Source organism: Fukomys damarensis, unplaced genomic scaffold, assembly GCF_012274545.1.
Source record: "Fukomys damarensis isolate Sample0158 unplaced genomic scaffold, DMR_v1.0_HiC HiC_scaffold_23, whole genome shotgun sequence".
Taxonomy (NCBI): domain Eukaryota; kingdom Metazoa; phylum Chordata; class Mammalia; order Rodentia; family Bathyergidae; genus Fukomys; species Fukomys damarensis.
This window is the reverse complement of record NW_022900935.1, coordinates 51679393-51702590: the sequence shown is the minus strand read 5'-3', so window position 1 is coordinate 51702590 and position 23198 is coordinate 51679393. Positions and strand designations below refer to the sequence as shown.

At 45.5% G+C, this 23198-nt stretch overlaps 1 protein-coding gene across 1 annotated transcript in view; it reads left to right on the top strand.

Annotated features, from left to right (window-relative positions):
• Prkca (protein kinase C alpha) overlaps positions 1-15881 on the top strand; it is a 409108-nt gene extending 393227 nt beyond the window's left edge. Inside the window, exons 16-17 of the mRNA XM_010616805.2 lie at positions 735-875; positions 11977-15881. Of these exons, the coding sequence (XP_010615107.1) occupies positions 735-875; positions 11977-12141 (306 nt within the window). The 3' untranslated portion in view covers positions 12142-15881. The remainder of the gene's footprint in view (positions 1-734; positions 876-11976) is intronic.
• The last annotated feature ends 7317 nt before the right edge of the window (positions 15882-23198 follow it).

The following is a 23198-nucleotide window of genomic DNA, read 5'->3' as shown; positions in this document are numbered from 1 at the left end:
CTTCTGGGTCCTGTGTTTTGGTGAATATATGAACGCATTTCTTTCAAGGAAAGAATGGAATGCTGGTTGTGACTTGGCTAGTGTTTAATGGTAAGTTCTAGGTCACAAAATTCTTTTCAGACTTAGCTCAAATTCAACACTCTTTAACATTTTCTGGTTAGTCCAGTTGTTTGAATGCACTTACTTTGTCTTTGAAAAGCAGTGCAGCTGACAGAGGAGCTAAGGTCAGGGGGAGCTGGATCCCACCTTTGAAGAGCTCATGGGCAACATTTGCCTCTCCGCACTGCAGTAGCCTGATGAAATTAACTGGCCATCTTCCTTGTTACAGCATGTGTTTTTCTAATCTGAGACGCATTGATTGATATTTGGTCAAAACAGTAAATCGATTATGATGCTTGTTATAGTGTCCTGCGTGGTGCTGGTCTGCCATAATTTCAGCACATATGATCTTTAGTGATCACATTCCTTTTTACCAGGTATACATGTAGAACAACAGGTCTATAACATGTGGTGTATGAAATCTCTGGATTCCATCTGGCCATGGGTTCAGAGTGATTTACATTTTCCTTATAGCAGCCCCTTGGCATGTTGTTTTTGGGAGTTTCTTGATAAGGTTCCTATCACTATCCTGTCGGTCCCACCACCAGGGCTGGAGGCATAGCCAGGCCGAGGGAAGGCACTGTCTCTGGGAATCCACTGTTGTCGAGCCTGCTGACTTCCTCCTTTTGCCCTAGCTGATGACCAAACACCCAGCCAAGCGCTTGGGCTGTGGGCCCGAAGGAGAGAGAGATGTGAGAGAGCATGCCTTCTTCCGGAGGATCGACTGGGAGAAGCTGGAGAACAGGGAGATCCAACCGCCATTCAAGCCCAAAGTGGTGAGTCCAAAAAAGCAGCCTGTGTCCTGGGTTTCCCAAATTCTGGTTATGACCTATCTACGCTTTCCATCAGAGAAAGGAAATCAGTAAGCCCTGGCTTCAGCACGGTGAGGAAAATAGCCAAGTACCACCCTTGTCCTCAGTCCTGGAGTCTAAGCAGCCAAGATGCCTGTTTCGTTTGGAGAATAAGAACAGAGGATGGGGAGCCTTGTGATCCTTGCCCTTAATAAGGCAGCTGCAGAGCCTCAGACCATTAAGAGAGCCAGGGCGGGTCTGCGCAGGAGACTGGACTCAGGCCACCGTACCAAGCCCAGCCATACTCCTCACCCTGCCTAGATCCTCGGCAGGACTCAGGCCTCACATCTGCCTCTGACTTTCCTGTATCTGCCTTGCCCCGATGGGGCTCTGAAACATACATCCATCTTTACTAGATCACAGGCAGGGGCTGGGCACAGCTCCCACTGGCTACCGTGTCGGTGACAAAGGACACATGGCAACTGCCAGGCCTCACGTTGCCGGTTTTATCCGGATTCTTCCGATTCCCATTTCTTCCATTTATTTAACAAATGCTACACACGAGGGCCTGTTCTCAGTGCTTTACAAAATATTAATTCCATTTAATCCTCCTGTCACTGCTGTGAGAGGATATTATTGTCCCAAGTTTACAATTGAGAGAACTGAGGTGCGGAGAGACTGAGTGACTTACAGGAGGACACAGAGCTGCCAGGTGATGGAGCCAGGACAGAGCCCGTGTCCTTCCCCCTGCATCATTGCTCCGTCTCATTGACAGCCCCACACCTGGGTCTGATAGTTAATAACCAGTGTGCACCCTTCTTTTTTTGTTTAATTTAATTTTACTTTTTTTTTACACTGGGGATTGAACTACACCCTTCTTCATGTTGTATCTCTCAAGATAAACCGAATGTCTTCAAGATGCCAACCTCCTCATGAATCCCCCTACCCCTTTGCAGTGCCCAGGGCATCTGTATGCCCCTGCACTTTGTTTCTAAGGGCCGCAGAATCCACGCCTGTCAACCCGGCCTTTCTTATCCAGTGCTAGGCTGCTACCCCAGCACTTGCCTCTCGAGACTGCAGTGAGAGCTGCTTTATCCCCTAGTCAATGTCAGAAGCATCCACCCTGCTAATTCCATCCAAATCTGTCCCTGGTGGGTGACCCATGAGCAGGTCAAGGGGAACCCTGAGGTGGCAGGGTTATACAAGCCTTGTTCTCAGACAGCAACCTCCTTATCAAAAGTGCCTATGTGTCCTCTGGTCCAAGAATAAAACTGCTGGTGATGAGCCCGCTTGACTTTATTTTCCTAAGACATTTTTAGCACAGACTGAAGACAAGCTAAAAGTAATCAGGTCAGTTGACTTTCTCCTGATTCATCATTTCAGATAGGCCCTGTGTATCTGCTGTCCCCACCCTGTCTTTAGCTTCTGTGGATGTGGGGGACCTTCTTCAGGGCAGGAAATCTGATTTGGGAGGTCTGGGGAGAGGAGGGCAGGGGGATAAATGGTGTTGCAGATGGCCTCAGCAGAAAACTCCTGCAGGGATTTTCTGTGTTCCCTTCTGCTTTCTGTACTTATTTGTCTTCTTGAATTAAATGTGAAAGGTAGGCCATAGCATCCTAAACACAGCTTGCTGCTTGGCAGGAACAGCAGACCCTACTTTAAGGGTTGAACAAACCACAATTACTTGTCTGTCACTTTCCAGATAGAGATGAGGGGCAGTGATGCTGACCATAAACACACTTTCTTTTTTCCTATTTCTTCTCACCTTGATTTCAGAAGAAATTACTTATTTGCAGTTTCCCACTTTTCATGGATGGATACTTGGCCCCAAATTCACATGTAGGAAAAACCAAAGGTAATTTTTAGCTCAGGAAGCCAAAAATATGAGCTGTTCCCTGTGGGCCATGGAAGTCACTGGAGGCAAAGTGGTTCGCATAGCAGACAGCTGAGGTAGGAGCAGTATTTAATTTTTTATTTCCTGGAGTGCTACTTTTTGCTTGTTTGTTTTTTGTTCTTTTTTTTTTAAATTTAGTGCTGGTTAAAATAAAAAGGAAGAATAAATTGCCTTTGGCTGTAAAGAAACAATACCCTCTCCCCCGACCTCACCAGGCTAACGCATACCTGTAGTCCCAGCACTGGAGACTAAAGCAGGAGGATCATGTTGAAGCCAACCTGGGCTCCATATCAAAACCCTGTCTCCAAAAAAGAGTAAAGAAATAGCCTCCAAACACAAACAGAAGCAGAAGTTGAAAACAGGGGCCCTAGAGCTGGGAGAGCTCCAGACAGATGGAAGAAGCGACTCATCTGTGTAGAGCAAGCTCCTCCTGCCCAAGGCCCAGTGCACAAGAGAAGAAACCAGGAGGAACACAGGGAAGGAGCTGGGCAACAGGGAAGACACATGGCAAAGAGGTTAGAAGCAAGCAGTGCCAGGCGTTCATTCGGGGCAGAGAGCTAAGTGGGGAGGTTCTGGTCCCTGCATGGGCAGCACAGAACCACCTGTGAGCTCATCTTTTCCTGATCCTTCCTCCACTTGATGTGCTCAGCAGGAGAGTTTGGCTCTGGTACCAGGTAAGGGGCCTTTCATGAAAGGGCATCATGCTGTAGCAAACCTGCCATATCAAGAACAGTTCAGGCAAAGAGGACATTTAGGACAGAGGAAAGTGACCCTAGTCAGAGCTGCAGAGATGCCATGGGAACCCAGGCAGCACGCAGAACTGACCACAAATGAACACTATTTCAGGATGTGGTTTCCCAGCTTCCTCAGTAAAAAGTGTGGCTCCCTGACCCAGCACCGGATGAAAAGCCAAAGGGCTTACAGATCAAATACAGAGCTGAGCCTTCTCTGACAGGTGGTTTTGGTGTTTCAAAGAGGGATGCAGCAACATAAGCCTCACAAGCCACTGAAAAGCACACAGGCAGCATGGTGGCCAGAGCCCCTGACTCACTGTGCCTGGGAGGTCAGCGCCAGAATCTGTCTCAGGGCGGCTTTTCAGAGGCCTAGGTGGGGAACCTTGTCTGTCTCAGCAAAGTGTGCCCGCGAGTTTCTAGCAAGCACTGGTGAAATCAATCTCCCTGGGATTTACAGGGAGCTGTAAACCGGTTAGCTGTACGACTCCTGGGTCCCATGGCGTCAAATCTTAGCTTATTGCAAAATGCCAGCTCTAGGACTTCACGTGCTCACAGTTATTTCCTGAGTACTTCTGGATACCACGTTTGTGCTTATAGAATCAGGAATCTATCTTCTTTGTTTTATTTATTTATTTTGTGAACCTCCAGTGATTGGTTATTCCAGAGTCACAGACATCCTGACAAGAATAGAGATGTTGTACCACTGGAGAGCCCCAGGTTTATCCAGAGGACTCAGGTTTCCCATAGTGGGAGATCTTTTCAGTAATCTTCCCAATTGCCAGAGTGACATTGGCGAAGTTCACCTTAGGCCAAAGTGCCACACAACGTGTACAATTCTTTATACTTATATATTTTATATATTTCTATATATTTCATTTATTATTTATATTTACCAAGTTACCATGAAGAAAAATGCCAGCATCAACAGGTGAGTGGGGCACTCTGAAAATGGGCCTGTCTTTCAGAGATGGCCTTTCCTGGGACATTACTATGGTTACTTTATCAAAGAGAGAGGGAAAGAATAGAATAACTTTTATCCAGACGTTGTCTTCCTTGCAGGAAGAGCCAGAGAGAATAAGCGTACTGAGGACAGTGGTGGGCGCCTCTTGGGTGAGAAGGTGCAGTCGGGAGCCCTCCTCCCGCTGTCATGCTGTCTGTATTTCAGTGTCATGATCTTGGCTAGAGTTTGATGGTGATTTCATTGTCAAGGTCGATACAGTGGTCCTTTTTACGTTTTAAAAAATGTTTTGAAATTTCTAGTTTCAGACTTGCAAAAGAATTGGAAAAAACTAATTTCTGCACTCCCTTTACTCAGATCCCCTAAATATGATCATTTCATCATGTTCACTGTACTTCATTTTTCCCATTCTCTATCTGTCTACTTACACACACACACACATACACACACACTTTTCTGCACCATTTGAGAATAAGTTGCAAGTGTTGTGCCTCTTGACACCTAAATAATTCCGCGTGTATTTTCTAAGCATGAGGACAACTCATGTACAGTATTCTTTGAACAATTACTCTGCAGGGTTATTTTTACAGAGCAGCAGCTGTCCAGGTAAAAGAGGAGGTCCCTGGTGTGACTGTCTCACTGATACAATACCACGGGTGCATTAAGCAGTTCTGTTGAGTGACAAGCAGAGTCATTCTCTTGGCCCTTCCAGTTAGCCAGTAATGGCGATGCTAATTAAAACTGAGATTCTCAAGACTTAAGGAACCTTGCCAGCAATATAAAAACACCAGGCAGCCTTTGGAGATTAGAAGAAATCACATCATGATGTATGTAGGTTTGCTTTAGGCCTTTAAACCAGTCCAACAGCATTTGTTTTACTTGGTTAATTAGCAGCAAGCAGTTTTTTCTGTTCTTGCTACTTTCCCAAATACTTCTGTACTTGGAAGAAATGAGATATTTAAAATAATAATCCATAGAAATAAGTAGCACTGTTGCAAGCCTTGGAGCTGCAGTGGTGAAGGGTGGCATAAGCACAACCCAGTCAGACTCGAGCTGTTTGAAATGACAGACAAGTTCCCCTAGTCTGAGGCGAACGTCCCTGACTGTGCTGGGCGTCACACTGTTCTTAGAAAAGCAGTGTAAGTAAAGACCAAGCAGAATGCCATTCTTACTCCATGTGAAACAGCCTGTGCTAAGTCAGAACCTTTGCCCTCATTCATGTATGATTCGTCCACCTACAGCAACACACGCGTGAAATGGGGCTTCTAGCCTGTGGCGTCCATGAGTAAAACCCACCTCTCTGATAGCATTTGTCCATCTGAAATAATGCTGTAAGGCAAGAGGTGAGGTGACTACTGCTTAATTTTTTCTGGGAAACCACAACCCACGTCTAGGCCCTCAGCACGGATGATGCTGGCAGAAAGTGGGCGAGGTCCCAATCCCTTTAGAACAATTACTATTATTAAACATTGTCACTTTGAGGTGAAATAAATAGTTACGCAGTGGAAAAGGATATAAAAGGACAGATGTCCCTCCCTCCCCAATTACTGGTCCCACTCCTCACGCTCTCTCCTGTAATCTCCGAAAAGTCAGATGCATGAGCGGGGCTGCACCATGGTCTGTGTCCGCGTCCTTCACGTAACGACATTTGTACTGCAGAGGTTTTTCCATGTCTGCTCAAGTGGGTTTGTGGCATCCTTTACACGGCCACTCTCGACTCTGGAGTCCCAAGACCAGGAATTGACTGTTCTCCAAATCCTCTCCTCTGTCCATTCTTATTCTCCAGACTTTCTGTACCAAAATGCACTGGCTTCAGTGGGCATCCAGGCCTTCGGTGAGCACGTTTCCAAAACATGAGTGGCTAAATGAGCAAACTAACCTCACTTTAACCTCTAACTGTGTGCTCCTGCTCGCACTGGTGATGCATGGAGACTCCTCCCTGAGCATGCTGATCTTCATGGAAAGGGCAGAGCTGCGGCCAGGCACCCTCACTCACGGGTTCCACAGAGTGGACCTTACCTCCCAGGAATTTGGAGGCAGAACACTCCCATTGACTGTTCCTGTTGCTTATTAAATTCCATGAAGATAGTATATAATCTGTACAGAGATGGTGAGGGTGTTCTAATTAATATGCCCCATTGCACGACACGGTGCTCTATGGTTCCCTCAGCCCTGGGACTTGAAACACGCCTAAGGGTTCCCTGAGAGGAGCACATCCTGCTGCATCTAGAATTGTAGCAGCACTCCCGCCTTTGTGTGTTTACTTCCCCATAGTTTTATGACATGTTTCTGCTTTATTTGTTCTGCGCTGTGCCCACTCTTCTGGGTTTTGTTTGATTTTGCTTTCTAACAGCCATATTTCTCAGTACTCAAGTTCCCATGCCCATGGCCCTAGGGTTTTACTGTACTTGACTGAGACACCAAATTAAAGGGCAGGCATGAGACCGCCCTGTGCACACTGCACATGCTCCATGGCCTGTCACAGGTAAGAATGACAGCCAGGAAGCAGTGCAGCTCAGTCTCTCCCTGCACCCTCATAGGACACAAGGGCTTGGAAATGAGCTGCTTGCCACACAGGCTGTGGGTGGGGAGCATCACGATCCCAGCTTCCCCCTAGAGTTCACATCATTGCATGCTTTGCAGCATCTTTACAAACATGCCTAATTTCTCCTGGGTTCATTTTATTACTTGAATTTGCCAAATGGCTGAGGAATGTCAGAATGAAAACAGAGTTAATTCTGCAGTCTAGAGATGAGGATGTGGAACGTCAGTAGCGTTCATCTCTGAAATACTGATCACCTCACTTTTGCACACTGCTACACACGTTGTACCTTATGTCTCTGTCAGCCTCATCATTGAGAACAGTCTCACACCTTCATCCCTCCAGCCTCACAACAGCCTTAGAAGGTGGATTGCCCTCATTTTACTTTACAGAGAGACACAGTGAATTTCTTACAGCTGTACGCTTGGCCTTTTGCTCTTCATTCTCCTGTGCTGCCTGTTCTCATCAGGTGTCAGCCCTGCACAGTGAATACAAGACACCATCCAGTCTCGGGGAGTACCAGAGGACCTTCTCTGGGCTAACACAATGGCCCAGTCAAGAGTGGACTGTCTCCTGCTGCCCTCTTCCCTTCCAATTTTTGTCCCATGCCAGTGGGACATATCACTTCCTAGCTGGCAAAAGCCTCAGTTGGTAAAACATGTGGCCTTTGGAGGTGACGACCAGGCACAACCTGCCCAAGGGTTTTGCTCACAGGTTGCCTTAGATACTCTGTGAGTTTGGAGGCCATGAACAACCCAGATTGCCACAGCGTCACAGATTGCCATGGAAGCTACCCTTCAAATGGCTGTGGTAATAACCTTCCTGCTTCGTGCCTGAGGTGTCAGGAAGACATCTGCAACCAATGTGGCTTCATTTGTCACTCATTTACTTGCTCATTCACAAATCCACTAGGTGCTGCCTTGACATCTCTGCCTCTTCTTATTCTCTACTCAGCTATAAGATGGTACCCGAGGCCCACTGCCCATTAAGCTGATTGTTAGGAGTAAGGTTAAATCATAAGTAGTACACAGGCTGTCTTCTGCATTGAAAATGCAATAACCTGTCAGATATATTGTTTGTATTTCCCAAGGATCCAGAGACCCCTGACTTCTGTGATCCTTAGAGGTGCTGGTCCATGGCAATTTTCTGCATAACATCTTGAAAAACAAGTAGTCCTCGATCCTCTCTAATTTTACTTAAAGGAAATTATCTCTTCCTGGGCCTAATTTTGCTTAGAGGTATGGAGAGTTCATTTTCAAAGCATTGAAAGATAGTACCAGTAAAATAGGCAGTATTTTTCACAGTACTAGACATATGGTAAAAATAGTATTTCTCCCAGTCCCTTTGTAGGCGGAAAGAGACTTTCTTCTGGTATAATCTCCCTCAAAATAAAATGTCATTCTGAGTCTGGAATCTTAATCCGTTCTTCAGACTCAGCCTTCAGCTCTAACAGGGCTTTATTCCTTATAATCTGCTAAGATGTATACTCTTAGCCCTTCTTTGTCCCACTGAACTCGAGTGGTTCACTTTTCACTCTTTGCCTACGCCCTGCCCTTGCTCCTGTCTCATCACCTAAGTCAACCAGTTCAAGAAAAACTTTCGTTTGCTAAAATGTGATCTCCCACCTCCCCCAGTTGGGTAAAATTCCAAAGAGATTTTCAATGAGAGCAAAGAGGAAGACATTCCCAGTGGTGAGCAATTTTGAGACTAACAGTTTCATTGCCACCCAGTGTGATCACAGAGCAGGGATCCCATTGATCTGGAACCCATGATTTCCTCTTAGCTCTGCAGTCATCAGCATGGTCATGGCATTGGACTTTAGCCACAAAGGGCTTTTGCTTCACTTACTACAATATTTGACTTCACAAGCATTGAAAGCCCTTAGGAATAACCTTTCTTGGGACACAAACTGTAGAATTTGATATCCTCAAGCATACATCCTTCTCCTTCTCAGTATTTATGTTTGTGTAGTACCCTTTTTTGATTTTCAGAACTTTCCTCTTAGGTTGCTTTTTCTTTTTCTTTGGCAGTAAAGCCATGGCTTTTGAAAACTTCCTGTTGGAAGGTGATTTGTGAATACAGTACCATAAAGATGGTACTCAAAGGAAAGGGTCAGACCTGTGTAGTACTTTATAGAACAAATTAGTAAACCTAAAGCGAGACAGACATATGTTTAGCCAGGCAGAGAGAACATCTTATTATGGCTAGCCTTGTCCTTCCGTTTAAGGATTCATATTCTTTTATTGCTTTTTTCCTAGAAATTCCTTCTTGTTCATCTTTGCATGGTTAGTGAGTATCAAGAGAAGCACAAATAATGTCTTATTAAGGAAGCGCGCATCACAGCCTCTGGGAGCACCAGTAGTATATTCACTTGAATTTACCAGGCAATAGGTATTGTTTCATCATTTTCCAAAAGGATATTATTCTCAAAGCCAACTCCCCTGAGGCCCTAACACTTGCTTACATTGCTTTTGCCTTGGGCTTCTGCAACTTCTCTATTTTCTGTTCTCACATATAACTGTTCCTGCACAATTTCCCTGTTAGGCTCCTCCATTTGCCTTCATACTGACCTTGGGACCTGTGTAGCCTCACATTACGGTCCGCATAAATATGTCCCAGGTTTTTCTCTACAATAGCACTGGTGACATTTTGAGCCAAGAAATCTTTGCTGGGGAGCAGCTGTCCTGTCTGCCAATGTTTAGCAGCATTCTGGTCTCTATCTGCTAGATGCCAGTGGCACCCATTGCCCAAGTCATGACAATCAAAAGTGAGTCCCTTCGGGGGTTGGGGGAATCGTCCCTGGTTAAGAATCATTGCTATTTCAAAAGGAGAGATATTTCTTTAGCTTTTCCCATCATGACAAAACTAGCTGAACATGGTGCCCCAGTGGAAGCCAGTTTCTGTTTGTTGTATGTCTGACTAATGAATCAAGTAGACTCCTGATTAATTCCTGGGGCAGGGTAGGGGGTGGGACAGCATTTCTTTATGTACTTCTTAAAGAGCCTTTTTCGGTGGTTCAAAATGGGATATGCATGTATGGAATTGTGGACTCTGCCTATGCCGATCTTTGCTTTGAAGTGCTCTGTACTCTTCTGAAGAAAAGCATCATGGAAATTCAGAGTGAATCTTTTGCTATCCCATCTGTGGGAGGCAGGTTTGTGATGAGTAGGTCTCATAGTCCAGGTGACCTCTGATGATTGACTCAATAAGCCCTCAGACAACGTCAGCACACACAACCCTGTCCCACTATCTATGCCCCACACATATCCCTTGGTCACTGTGGTACAAAGTCTCCTTTGGTTTTGGTGGATGGTTGCTTATTAAAATAAAAATGACCCTCTTAAAGAAAGCTGGTATTTATGAAGTTCTTACTTTGAATTTAGGATATGCTTTATACCTCAACAGGTACTTAGGAGTGAGTTTTATTTTCCAAAGGATGGGAGAGCTGTAAACTAGAATATCTTAGAAAATAAAGGAGGTAAGCTGGGTATGGTGGCACACATCTATAATCCCAGCACTTGGGAGGCTGTAGCAAGAGGATCACCATGAGTTTGGGGCCAACCTGGGGCCACATAATGAATTCAAGGCCAACCTAAACTACTACATAGTGAGACCCTGTCTTTACAAAAAAAAAAAAAGGAAAAGGAAGTAAAAGAGATAATGAGAAAGTGCTGCCCATGAGACTAAACTTGTCTTATATAAAAATAACAATATTTATTGTAGTCTGACAACATGCTGAGTTCTATGTGAAACTGCACATTTAACCTTCATAACAACCCAGAGAGAGAGGTACAGTTATTCTCCCCACCTTACAGATGAGTAAATAAGATAGACCCCACCTCATAGTCTACCAAGAGCTATCCTCCATTAAAGATACAAGAAAGCCTGATTGGGCTAAAAGTTTTTTACTCAGAATTAACTCACATTCCCTTTATAGAACTATCAGCAGGTAAAAGAGCAGTAATTTGCAACATGTTGAAAAAAAATCATTATTAGTTACATCAGTGAAATCCCCAGCTCTCCTTATTTTAGAATCACCCTTGGATCCTGGAGAATTTGACATACTACAATGCTTCTGGGTAGCAGGAAAAGTGAAGATGGCACCCCCTTCCCTTAACTTGAGTCAGACTCCCAGTTGTGCTACTTATGCAGCTGTGTGCTGTTTCTCCGAGATCACCAAAGGGCAGATTGGCTTGAAACCCTGATTTGCACAGAATGCTGGTGGATCCTGGAAGAGAGTAATATTCAAGACAGAAAGCAGGCTTTGCTCTGCCTTTCCAGCCTCTCAGAGCTCCTGTGTACATCTCCTTCAGCCTGAGACCACCCTACACATGAACACCACGTTCCCCTGTCTGCCAGTTGACCAGCTTTAGCAGAATTCCGGCTGGACCCAGGAGCACATCTCCCACCTTTGCCACCACACCTAGCCCCTACTGGATAAGGAGAGTTTAGGGTCTGGTGTCCCATGTGGAAGGCAAATATAAACAGCTTTTGCTTTATAACAGATACTTTTACAAAGGACCAGATATGGGGCAGTATCCATACCCACTCAGTTCAAGAGTAACTGCCTACAGCCCCAGCCAACATCCTGGCCTTTTCAACATGGTGCCATGACTGATAGCTCTGCGTGTGAAACTTTCATGCTTGTAGCTTGGCTTGCTTAGTGAACTGGAAGTGAAAAAAAAAAGGCTATCTCCTTGTTGCTACCTTACTGCCAACAGTACATTTCCACCTAGGGTTTTCATTCTGAGTGTATGCAAAGTTTTACAATCAAATAGCTATTGTTTGCTGTGCCTTGCTTCTGATTCCAGTAGGCCTGCAAGCCCTCCAAGATCTACCTGACTATTCAGCCCCAATTTCCGCAATCCACACCCTTCCCCACAGAGTTCTGTCAGAGAGCTGCTCCCTGTGTTGCACAATATATACTGAACTTTCCTCTTTTTTTTTTTCCTCCACAGTGTGGCAAAGGAGCTGAAAACTTTGACAAGTTCTTCACACGAGGGCAGCCCGTCTTAACACCACCAGATCAGTTGGTCATTGCTAATATAGACCAGTCTGATTTTGAAGGGTTCTCATATGTCAACCCCCAGTTTATACACCCAATCTTGCAGAGTTCAGTATGAAAATCACCAGTGAAAACAAATGCTTCTCTATCCCCTACCCCAACCCCAGAAGTGGGAAATTATCCTTAACCCTAAAATTTGAAGGCCACAGCCTGCGTCTTGTTCTACATGGAGGCCTGAAATTTCTAGTTCACAGGTGATCAACTTTCAGGGTCTTCTCTCTTACAACCAAGAACATTGTCTTAGTGGAAGATGACATCATGTACAGTGTCCAGTTTAATTATGTAGAAGTCACACTTGGCTATAGGTCAACACTTCCTAGAAAGCAAACAGACTCTTGCCCCTTTTTGGTACGATTTGACATATTCTCCATATCTTCCATCTGTGGATTTTCACCATCAAGATCCCTAACTAGAGATGTTAAATGAAACTGTTCCAGCTCAATGGACTGGAAACATCTCCACCCAAGATGTCTTTGGAATGAAAGAATGAGGAGCCCAGAGAGTGAGCAAAAAGGGCCTAGGGGTAGGAAAGGCTTCAAGATAACTACTGCTTCTGTTCTCTGCCTCAGTGGAAAAAGATCCTAGGATCTGAAAGGCTAGAATGGACCTAATCACTTTTCCCAAAGAGTATAATCCAACTGTAGTCCAGCAGTGAAAGAAAGAGAAAAAGAAAAAAACGAAAACTTCAAATGAGAGTTGGGTGAATCTATCATCTCTTGCCCTACTGGTTGATAACTATCTTGATACCTGCATTCTTTTAAAGAGGCCAAATCATCTTAAGGATTTTTCTGAATAAGCATGTGAAATCATTTCAGATCAAGGATAAACCAGTGTGTATGTATGTCCATTTTAATCTCTGGGAGATTATTCTTCGATCCAGGGTGCCATCAATAATCATGCCACTATTCATGAGTGTTGTTAGCCAACCTCCCCCCCACACACATGAATATTTTGGTACCTATGTTGTTGCCCTTCCTAAGAAGCTGAAGTGTACACCCCACCCCTTTTTTTTTTACTTATTTATTTAGTAGGCTGCAGTGTCATTTATGAAAGTACGCTGTACAGTAATTTAACATTTTGACTCTAGCATCAGTACCTATTGATTTATTTTCCTCCCTTCTCTAGCCCTTCACATCCATTTAGGGATGAAAAATAATACAGATTGGGTTCCCACTTCCAGTTGTGTTGAATGACACACCTGAAGCTGTAGAACAGGACACTTGGATATTTATCAGGTGAAAAAAGATGTTTTCTTGCTAGAAGGATTTTAATATGTTTTGCAAATGCATCATGCAATGAATTTTGCATGTTTATAATAATAAGTAAATCTATATTATTGATATAATCGTATCAAGTATAGAGTATTAATTTTATAAGATACAACTGTGCTATATTTGTGAAGTTTTATGTTTCTTATCTGCTTTTATAATTAAGTTTTAGTTTAATTCTTTGCTGCTGTACTTTCTTTTCCCCCTCCTCCTGCACATTGGCACTGTATCAGATATATTAATTTTGTAATGTGGATCTAACTTCAAAACTGAATGGCTATTTTACATGTTTAATTAGGAGATACATATATATATATGTATACATATATATGTGTGTGTGTGTGTATATATATACACACACACGCGCACACACACATATATATATTTGATTCCACCTGCAAAGTTTTGTTTGTGGGGATTATTTCTGAGATGAGACTCTCTTAGCTTCTTAATATCCTCTTTCATTTGAGTTCCTCTTCCTTTTTGTGACAGTGGGAAGGGTTCGAATCCAGTTTGACCGATGTGTTTGTGTACATGTGGCATTGTCACACCTGGGCTGAAGGGTGGGTGTGTGTGTGTGTGTGTGTTTCTGTGTCTGTGTGTTTTGTTCTTTCAGCTTGTCATTGTTGGGGACTAGAAGGGAGTGTGGATGGAACAATTCCCTTCTTGCTGTGTGTATCTGGGCACACCAGAAGGGTGCAGCCTGTCTTGCTGCCCCAAAGTGACCCACCATTGTTCCAGCAGATACAGACTTTGTGAGACAAACCATGTGTCAGTCCCTGTAGCCACCAACACACTCTTTTCGGAAGCTGCACATTTCATTCTAGCTCTTGCTAGAATTGGTCATCCCCATCCTGCGATGGGCTTACCTTTGGCAAGACATCCTCCCAATGCATTGTCCTGAGAAGAGATAGTTTTCTGCAGCACAAAAAAGAAGTCAGAATGAAAAAAGCTATTGGTCCTTATAGAAACCTGTTGTTTCCTCCAAAAGCATCATCTCCCAGCTAAGCTCTCCTCATTTTTACTCTCTGGATGTTTATCTGAAGTTCATGTAATGCACTTACCTTGGATCTTTGATATAAGAGGCCTGGAAATCCCTAATTGGAAGGAGACTTGGAGTAGGAAACAGGCCAGAGCAGAAAAGAGCAATTTCTTTGGTCATCTTTTTTTGGACTCTAGACTTCAGTACTCAAAAAGGGTCCTTGCACACTGACCCCTGAAGTCCTGATGGTCAGCTTACATTCTGGGGACATGTCCTTGTCAGGACATTCTGTTTTGTCTAATGGGAAAAGAATTTGTTTATAGAAAGAGCCTGGAAGACAAAAGGGTCAGCCCCCTCACCCCAGGTGACGCAGCAACAAGGCTAATCCCAGCCAAGCCCCATGAGATGAGGAAGTCCTGCAAAGGAATACAGGTTGTGGACCATTTTTCCAGTGTGCCCAGCTGCTGCTTATTTTAAACAGCCAAAACACAGCTTAAAACGATTGCTGCTCCTCTAGGAAATATGTTCCACCTCAGCTGTCTGTGTTTTTCAAGAATGTGTGACTGTTTTTCAAAGAAAGGACCCTGACCATGGGGCCAGCACTCTGCCTCAGGGACAACAGTCTAGAGAACAAACTGGGTTGGGTTGAGGGGTTAATGGTAAAAATCAGAGCCCGAGGATGTGTTCACTGTGTAGCTTGTTCTATTAAATTTAGAGAAAGGATAATGCTTTGAAAATCTGTTCAGCCCAAGACAGTTAATGCCAAAAGACTAACTCATGTGGATAATCTTTAACAACTGTGATCTGAAGAAATGACTGATAAAAGTTCAATACCATTTTCTTATTTCATGGGCCCTGCATGAAATGGAACAGCAGGGAGAGGCCTACTCTTTGGATTTGAGCAACTGAGTTGGAGGCTGGCATCAGGAGGGGACCTTGAAGGGTCCAGTCCCTGGGGACTCTGGAGAACACTTGACCCTGAGCACTGCCTGCATTGCCAGGCCCTGTAGACGAGAATCTAGCACATCTGAGTCTCTGCAGGACCCTTCAGGCTTTAAACCCAAAAGGCAATTTAAATTGTTCTGTGTTATTTTCCCTTGGAAGGTGGCTGGTGCTCAGCAGCAGAACTCCTGTGGCTGTAGGCCAGTGAGCTGGCAGCCCTGCTTTTGGCATCGCGTCCAAAGTCACCCATTGCTTAGTCTGAATGGAAGGAGCCAGAGTGTGCTGTGAGGTGCAGCCCTCGGCATAATAGGGTACCCACCTCCAGGCAGGAAGTAATTCAAAAGGTGGATGAGAGACCCCAGGAACCAAAGTGACTGCTCCTCACTACTTCTCCTTCTCTTTTATCCACATGGCCTCATTTGAGTTGCAGAATTGCTGCCTGCCTTTTTGCAAAGGATACATGAGGCTTTTTATTCAGAATTTTGGTGGAAAATTGGGGGAAGGGGGTACACAGAGCTCTCTGGATCTTGTCCTGAGTTGATCGGTTGAAAGATTGTCACAGACCAAGATTAATGGGACCTAGCCAAGGACTGTTGTTTGGTTCTGTGACTTAAAATCCTTGGCATAGATGAGAGGAACTTGCTGGAAGACCCCAAGAAAGTTGCCCATTGAAGTGCTGACAAAGGAGAGTAAGTTGGGGCCCAACTGGCTGGGGCTAGAGAACAGTACTTCCAAGACCCTTGTGCAGAAGGGCCAGTGAGCTGCAGCATCTCTACGGCTTTCCATCTGGGGCACTGGTACAGACCAAGTCACTGCTGCTCCTCAAGATTGCGCTTTTGGCCAGGGACACCTCCTTGACAAATACCCCTGGCCCCGTGCCACCAGCATGCTCACCTGTTTCCAGAAGCTCCACCCCTCCTCGAAAGGGCTCTCAGTTGTCTGGGCACAGCCAGACCACCTAGTGGGCCTGGGCCAGCTGCTTCCACCCTTTGCTCTGACTTCCGGCTGAGCGTTACGGCTGCCAGGGATGGACAGAGAAGTCACAAAAACAGCTAGCACTGCCCTTCCCACCTGCTTCCACTGAGCGGAAGTAGGAGGCTTTTTTTCTGGAAATTGTTTCCTCAGTGCTGAAGAGAAAAAGTGAGAGTGTTAGGTTTTTAAAAGCCTTCGAAAGGTGACACCATCCTGACAGTCATTTTCTCACTTTGGTCTCATGAAGTGATCGATTTCTTGTGTACACATCACACTGTTTCTTGTTACTTTATAACCCAGCTGGGCCAGGCCCCTCCTGAGCACCGATCAACCCACTTGTAAAATGGACGCTAAGGCAAAGGCTCCAAAGGATGAGGACAGGGACAGTGGCAGGCAGGACGGTGATGAAGGAGAGGGGTGCCCCAGTTATTGGAGCATACACATTATCTGGACCAAGGGGGCTGGGAAATACTTTTACATCCTTTTTCTTGAGCTGCTTGGGCTACACTTTATGAAGTATACTGATCTGTCAACATTCCCTTCGTGTCCCATTTGAGCCAATGCAGCAAATCTAGGTAAGACTATATATTTCTGCTGTTAGAAAACTTCAGAAAATTAGAAAAGGTTACCTGAGTTGTATGTGGAAGAAGGCAGACATCCAGGAATGACACCAACTGTTCTGCCGAGTCTGGACTCGGTGGGCTCAAAGTGTGCGTGACTCTGACCCCTGTGATCAGCTGTCAGTTAACAACCACGTAGATCACAGACATCAAACGGCCTTACAATGACCCTACAATAAAGCCCATAAGTTCCAAAGACACTTTTTTATCCTAAAGGAAGAAATTAATTTGTTAATTCCAAGAGAAAACATACTAGGGCTATTTGTACTTTTTATAGAGAACTTTAATAATTCTTTTAAAATGAATTTTTAAAGTGAAGCTATGACAATTTCATACTCAGCCTGGGCCAGCTAGGATGTCCCTGACCTGCATTCCCACTGCAGGACTTAGCCAAGCCGGAAGAGTGGGGTCCACGTGAGAAGGGTTGCAAGCTCCAGGGGAACTTGGCAGGCTGGTGCTCTTCCTGTTTCTGATAGACACCGGGGATAACTGCCTGAGGCTCAGGTATTTTCAAACTAGTAAAGACAGCTGTGTCGTCCCCGCTCCCGATGGCACTCCCAGGGTCTCTGGGACCCTTTGCTTGCTCTGTGAGGCTCTGTAACCACCTTCTGGTGAGAGAAGGATGCTTCCTCAGCTGTTTTCAGCCCCTCACCCTGTCTCCCAGATCTGTCACATTTGGTGAAATTTCAGAGATGCCCTATAAGGATTTTGTCCACTGGGCAATTCAGAACTACTTGAACATCCCAAGAAATAAGAAGCAGCAGAAAACATGCCTCCTAGCTTCTGTTTTGGTAGCTATTGCATAAGTAAGTAGACAGAATCCTACTTTTCAGAAAATAGGTATTCAGTTCACTTTATAAGAACCTTTTCTTTTCCTAAAGTAAGACAAAGGTGGCTTTGCATTTTCTGATAAAACTGTGTCTTTGTCTCCTCTGCTTAACTTTAGAGGATCTCTTCATGTGGTTGTCTGTAGGTTCCTGTTGATACTCTCTCTCTGGAAGAATGTCATTCTTTTTTGAGAGGGTTCAGTGAACCATTCAAAATTACACATGAAGGTGGTTCCTATTTTGAGTACAGATTTTCTAAAAATTTACCTCCTATCCTTACTATTACAATCTTTCAGGATATCTTTTATAGATGGTCGGAAACATTTGAAATTGGTTTTCCTACATGTTTTCTGTTTTTGTTTTTTGGAAGCCATGATATGTTTAAAGCATTTATTGAAAAACATCATGTAAGACCCCAAATTTATATGGAGACAAACAGTGGACGATAAGGTTTTTCCTTCTGTATAAGCACATAAGGACAGAACATGGAGGTAATTAAACTGTCAGTTAACATTTGGTTATATAGCAGGTGAAACAGATGTGTAAATTACTGCATTGCTTTCCTCTATTTGTATGACCTCTAATCTTTGTTTGCATGATTTGCTTTGTTAGGTACATTACTTGTAGTTCGGAAGCAAGTGTGTATGAATAAAGATAATGACCATTCCTTAGTGTGCTTGGTCTCTTTTGCATCCCTTTGTGGCACCGCAGTTATTTTTCATCAAGTGTTCATCTAACAACATCTGACTCGGGACACGTTCTGCAGAACACTTCCGTCTTTTCGCCTGTCTCGGGAATGGCTCTCCATTCACAGCTGCTTTTACTCAAAGACCAAACACTGGCTGGGATGAAGTAGTAGCAGGCCCTTCGTTCCGTATTCATCAAGCACCTGCTTAGGTCAGGAGACATGCCGGGCCCTGGGGACAAAGCAAAGAGGAAGACAGTTTGGCCCCTCGTGCGTGGAGCCTGCACTCTTGCATCCCCAAACCACAGGGGACACACAGCAACTGATGAGGACATTGTCTGAGTACGGATGATCCCTAAGAACAGAGTGTTCCAGAAGGAATTCAGCCCAAATCTCAGGACTTTTTCTCCAGAAATAGGTATATCTCACACGTCCTGTTGACTGGGCCACAGAATCAGCTTCAGGGCTATTTTATCCCCACTTTTAGTAACAAAAGCCCTCATCCCATATTGATTCACAGATTAAAACGGTGTTTTTCAAATGTGGAATACTCAAACGTGCCCAAGTGCTTTAAAACTTAACACTAGGGATTGACCCCAAAAGTAATTTTTAAAACAACACAATTTCTAAAAGCCAAGGATCAACCTTGGCTGAGTGTGTGTTTCCTCACCTCCTCTTTTGGGGTGCTTACCCATCATGCTCAGGGATTTATCCCCCTATCACCCACTCCCTTCCCACTCACAGCTGCCTCCTCCAAGTTTCCCCGAGCTGTGTTCCCGTCCCTGGAGGCCCTGTTCCCGGTCCGCTAAACAGATTATGAGAGCACTAGCATCCACTAAGCTAATCTGTCCCTGAGACTCTGCGGTCACACTTAACTTCTGGAAGTCCAGTCTTTCAGCTGCAAGGGATAGGGTAGGGTGTTTTGAGGAAAAACAGAGGCACTGTCAGGGCCCTTCTGGCAGTATTGTCTCCGACTCCTGAGCTGGCCTTGAACTTCCCTCTGGGCCGGTTGGTTTTACGTGCCCAGTGTACATGTGATTTGTGACTCTTGATGTCATGGCAGCACGAAGAGCAGCGTACTGTGGCTTTTTAGCACACCCCACTGCCACCTGCCTGCTGTTGGATTTCGTTTTTACTGAAATGCAGATGAGAGCAAAGGCTCGCCCCGCGGCATCCTCAGAAGCAGCCAGTGGCTGGGGGCTGAGTTGGTCCTCCCAGCTTTATTCCTGGAGGCACAGGCGACATGAGAGATGACTGGTCTGTCCAGCTCCAGAGGGGCTGGGGGACAATCCGAACCTGAGGTGGTGGACACCTGTCCTTCCAAGAGTCCCATGTGCCACCAAGATCAAAAAACTAGTCCTCTCCAGGAGTGGTCTCTGCTCCCAACGCCTGTGAACTCCCAGCCCATCCACAGACACCATCATGTCTACTCTTAAGCCAGGGTTCTTGACTGGGAGCCGTTTTGCACCCTCAGAAGGGTGCTTGGCAGTGTCTGGAGAGATTTTTGGTTGACATAGCTTGGGAGGGATGGTTACTGGATCAAGTGGCAGGGGCTGGGGATGCTGCTGAACAGCCCATATTACACAGAACCGCCACCACCAGAAAACATTTTCCACCCAGAATGTCACAGGTGCTCTGTTGAGAACCCCATTCCAAAACACACTCCATGTCCTTACACTTTGCTCCATCTGTCCTGGTCTCCTTCCTGGGGTCCCTGAGGCCACCTTCCTCTCTTAGGACCTTCCCTACACAGCAATCTGCAGGACCCTGTTTGTGTAGGTCCCTGTCCTCTTGTGACTTCCCATTGTAAACTTTCCCCCAGCCTGCCAGCCTCACTGGCCCCAACTCTTAGCCTCCTGGTCAGCACCTCAGAGGGGCTCAGACATACTGACCTGCTCAGCGCTTATATGCCCTCTGCCCCCGGGATACAAGCTCTACAAGGGAGCCAGCTTGCCCGTGCCCGGCAACAAAAACTGCTTGCACAAGTATGGACTCAGAAGAATGTCGAGTGAGTGAATGAATGAGTGGGTCCCAAGACCACTGTGAGGCCAGCAAGGTGTTGCAGAAGCCATAACAACACTGTGGCCCTTTCCCTGGAGGTGCTGGTGACCAAGGAGGCGAGACGTGCACAAAAGAACTGGCTCAGGATTGCCTCTCCAAAAACTGTCTCAAGCATATGCCTAAGAAATGTTCATTCCCAGACTCTGTCCTTCAGCCCACCATCTAAAGACCATGGCTGCCCGCAGTTACACGTAAGTGACTGCTTAACACCCTGAGCATTTTCTCTGCCTGTTGTGTGCTCTGCAGTTGAAAGTGTGGTTCACCTAAAATGGTCATTCACATGGGCAAAGGGGATCCATTTTCACACCCTGTCCCCTCTTGAGAGTGTGCATTGAAGGGACCAGGGCACTGCCTGAAGGGAGTGTGTTAGAAGGGGGTTCCATTCTAAGAAAGCAGAACTGGGTATTGCCCTAAGATCTTTCTTTTAAAAAGCAACTTCAGTAAATACATCGCAGGCAACCTGTTCTAGGCGTGAGAGGAGAAAGTTTCATGTCTGTAGAAATAAAAGGACTCCGTGTAGGCTCAAGGATTCAACAGACACAGATCAAAAGGGCAAAAAGCAAAAGTGGAAGGCAGATGTACAAATACAAGCACATGGATACATGCACACACACTGAGTGATTCCAGAAGTTCCTGACACTCTTCAGTTACTTTACATGCGCTTATTGAAAGCCACCACCCCAAGTAGAATCTATCTAGTGTTCATTTTACAGAAGGGCAAAGGAGATCCAGACAGGTTCGTTAAGGATACCCAAGTAACCCAGACAATCCCAGCTGACTGTGACAGCAGAGATGTGAGCCAGGCCTGGTGCTTCTTGAAAGGAGAGGCAGGGAGATTGCAGTCTGGATGGAGGAGAGACTGGAAGGAGGAGATGGGTCCCAGACATGTGGAAACCTGCAGAAAGGCAAGAGAGGAAAGCTAAACTTCAGCACCTACCACATCATCTGGACACAGTTGTCTCATCTGCCTCTCGTGGCACCTCCATGGGACAGAGGCCATTGTCCACATCTCACAGAGAGGGAGACAGAGGCCCAGTGTAATTAACCAGCTTCTGGATATGCAAGCCCTAAGCAGCACCTCCAGGCTGGGCTCAGGGCTCTGATTTTTCTGACCTCAGCCTGTTTGGGGACCAAGGACACAGTAGAGGGCTGGGGAATGCAGGACTGGAGCCTGCTGGGAGCTTCCTTTCCTTTCATGGCTCCCTACAGAGCCCCTGCTATTACCAAGGGGGATGTCTCCTTCTCTTGGCTGACAAGATGCCTAAGAGACTAGATACCCTCTGTAACTGTTTCCAGAAACCTCTCTCCACCTTCTCCCTCTTTTCACAGTTTTTTTTTTTTCACTTAGTGTGGGAGGAGAGAGAAAAATAGCAGTTCTCAGAACCCAGCAGGTACCTTGCAGCCACCCCCACCTGGATGGCTGTCTTTGGAGAGCCCTGGAAGAAGGGAGCCAGCTTCAGGAATGGCTGCGCGGCCCTGAGGCAGGGATAGAGACACCTTTTGCCATTGGTCAAAAGCAATCCAAGGCAAATATCATCTGTGGTCGGAGAACCCAACAGAATGAAATGCATGATGTCTTTCACAGAGCGCAGTCCAGGGAGGAAAAGTCAGGTCTTGGTTGGGTCAGATGCTATAAGAATGCTTTGCAATTTTGGAAAATTTGCAGTAGCGCCTGATTCTTGAAGTCAGTACAAATAAGGAAGAGACAATCCCACCACTGCTGTTACAGCTACTGTCATTGTTAGGGAATTGATCATGTCAAAGTATACTGTGACGCCGCCTCACAGGCTGCATTCTCCTGGTACATCCTGGCTCCTAAAACGACCTCATGCCCTTACCTCTGGTTTCCCTCCCCCCGAAAGGCCACAGTGGTCCAGGAAAGTTGAAACCTGTGTCTGCAGGACTGGGCCCATAAAAGCAATCTGGCCTGTGATAGGTTAAAAGCAGCTCACTCCTCATAAATAAGCAATAGCCCACCCCAAAACTGATGAAAGGACCTTCCTTTCTTTGTTCTTCTCTCTCCTTCTGCTTCTTCTTCCTCCTCTCTCTCTCTCTCTGCCTTCCTGCCTCCTGCTCGCCTCCCTACAATAAAGATCTCCTGCCGGACCTCTCGGTGCGTGAGTGGCCTAACTGGGAAGGGGCACCCGAAAGGGCACGCGAACCCCCTTTCAGTCATACTTACCCTAACTTGATAACTTGAGACTGGACAACGCCGCCTTCTTATTAAACTCCACCGGAACTCAAAGCTGATCGTCTATGGCAGAGGTCGCAGATGCAGACACACATGTACAAACAGATGAAGAGCCTGTAAACATTGAGCCTTCAGAAAGCAAAAGAGGGCCAGGGATTTAGCTCGGTGGTTCTGCCGCCTGCCTCAAAAGCGCAAAGACCGGAGTTCAATCCCAGGTATTACAAAAACAAAACAAAACAGAAAGCACAAGGCTTTCCCTGGAGTGGGAAGTGTCTTTCTTACAGAAACTATACTCACAGTGCTTGGTTTAAAATGTCTAATTTGGGCTTCCCTGATGAGAAGCAATATACAAAGTAGCTTAAATATAAAGTCGTTCCAGATTTTTACAACATTTTCCGGCCCTCTCTCGCGAGACTTTGCTCACAGTGGCTCTATGGGCTTTTTTTTTTTAATCATCTTTTTTCTCGTTCTGAAACATTCTAAACTGTATTCATTGAAACAGCTCTGTTGTTTGTGCTTCTAGTTCATTAGTTCGGGTAGGATTTGCTTAAATGATTTAACTACAAG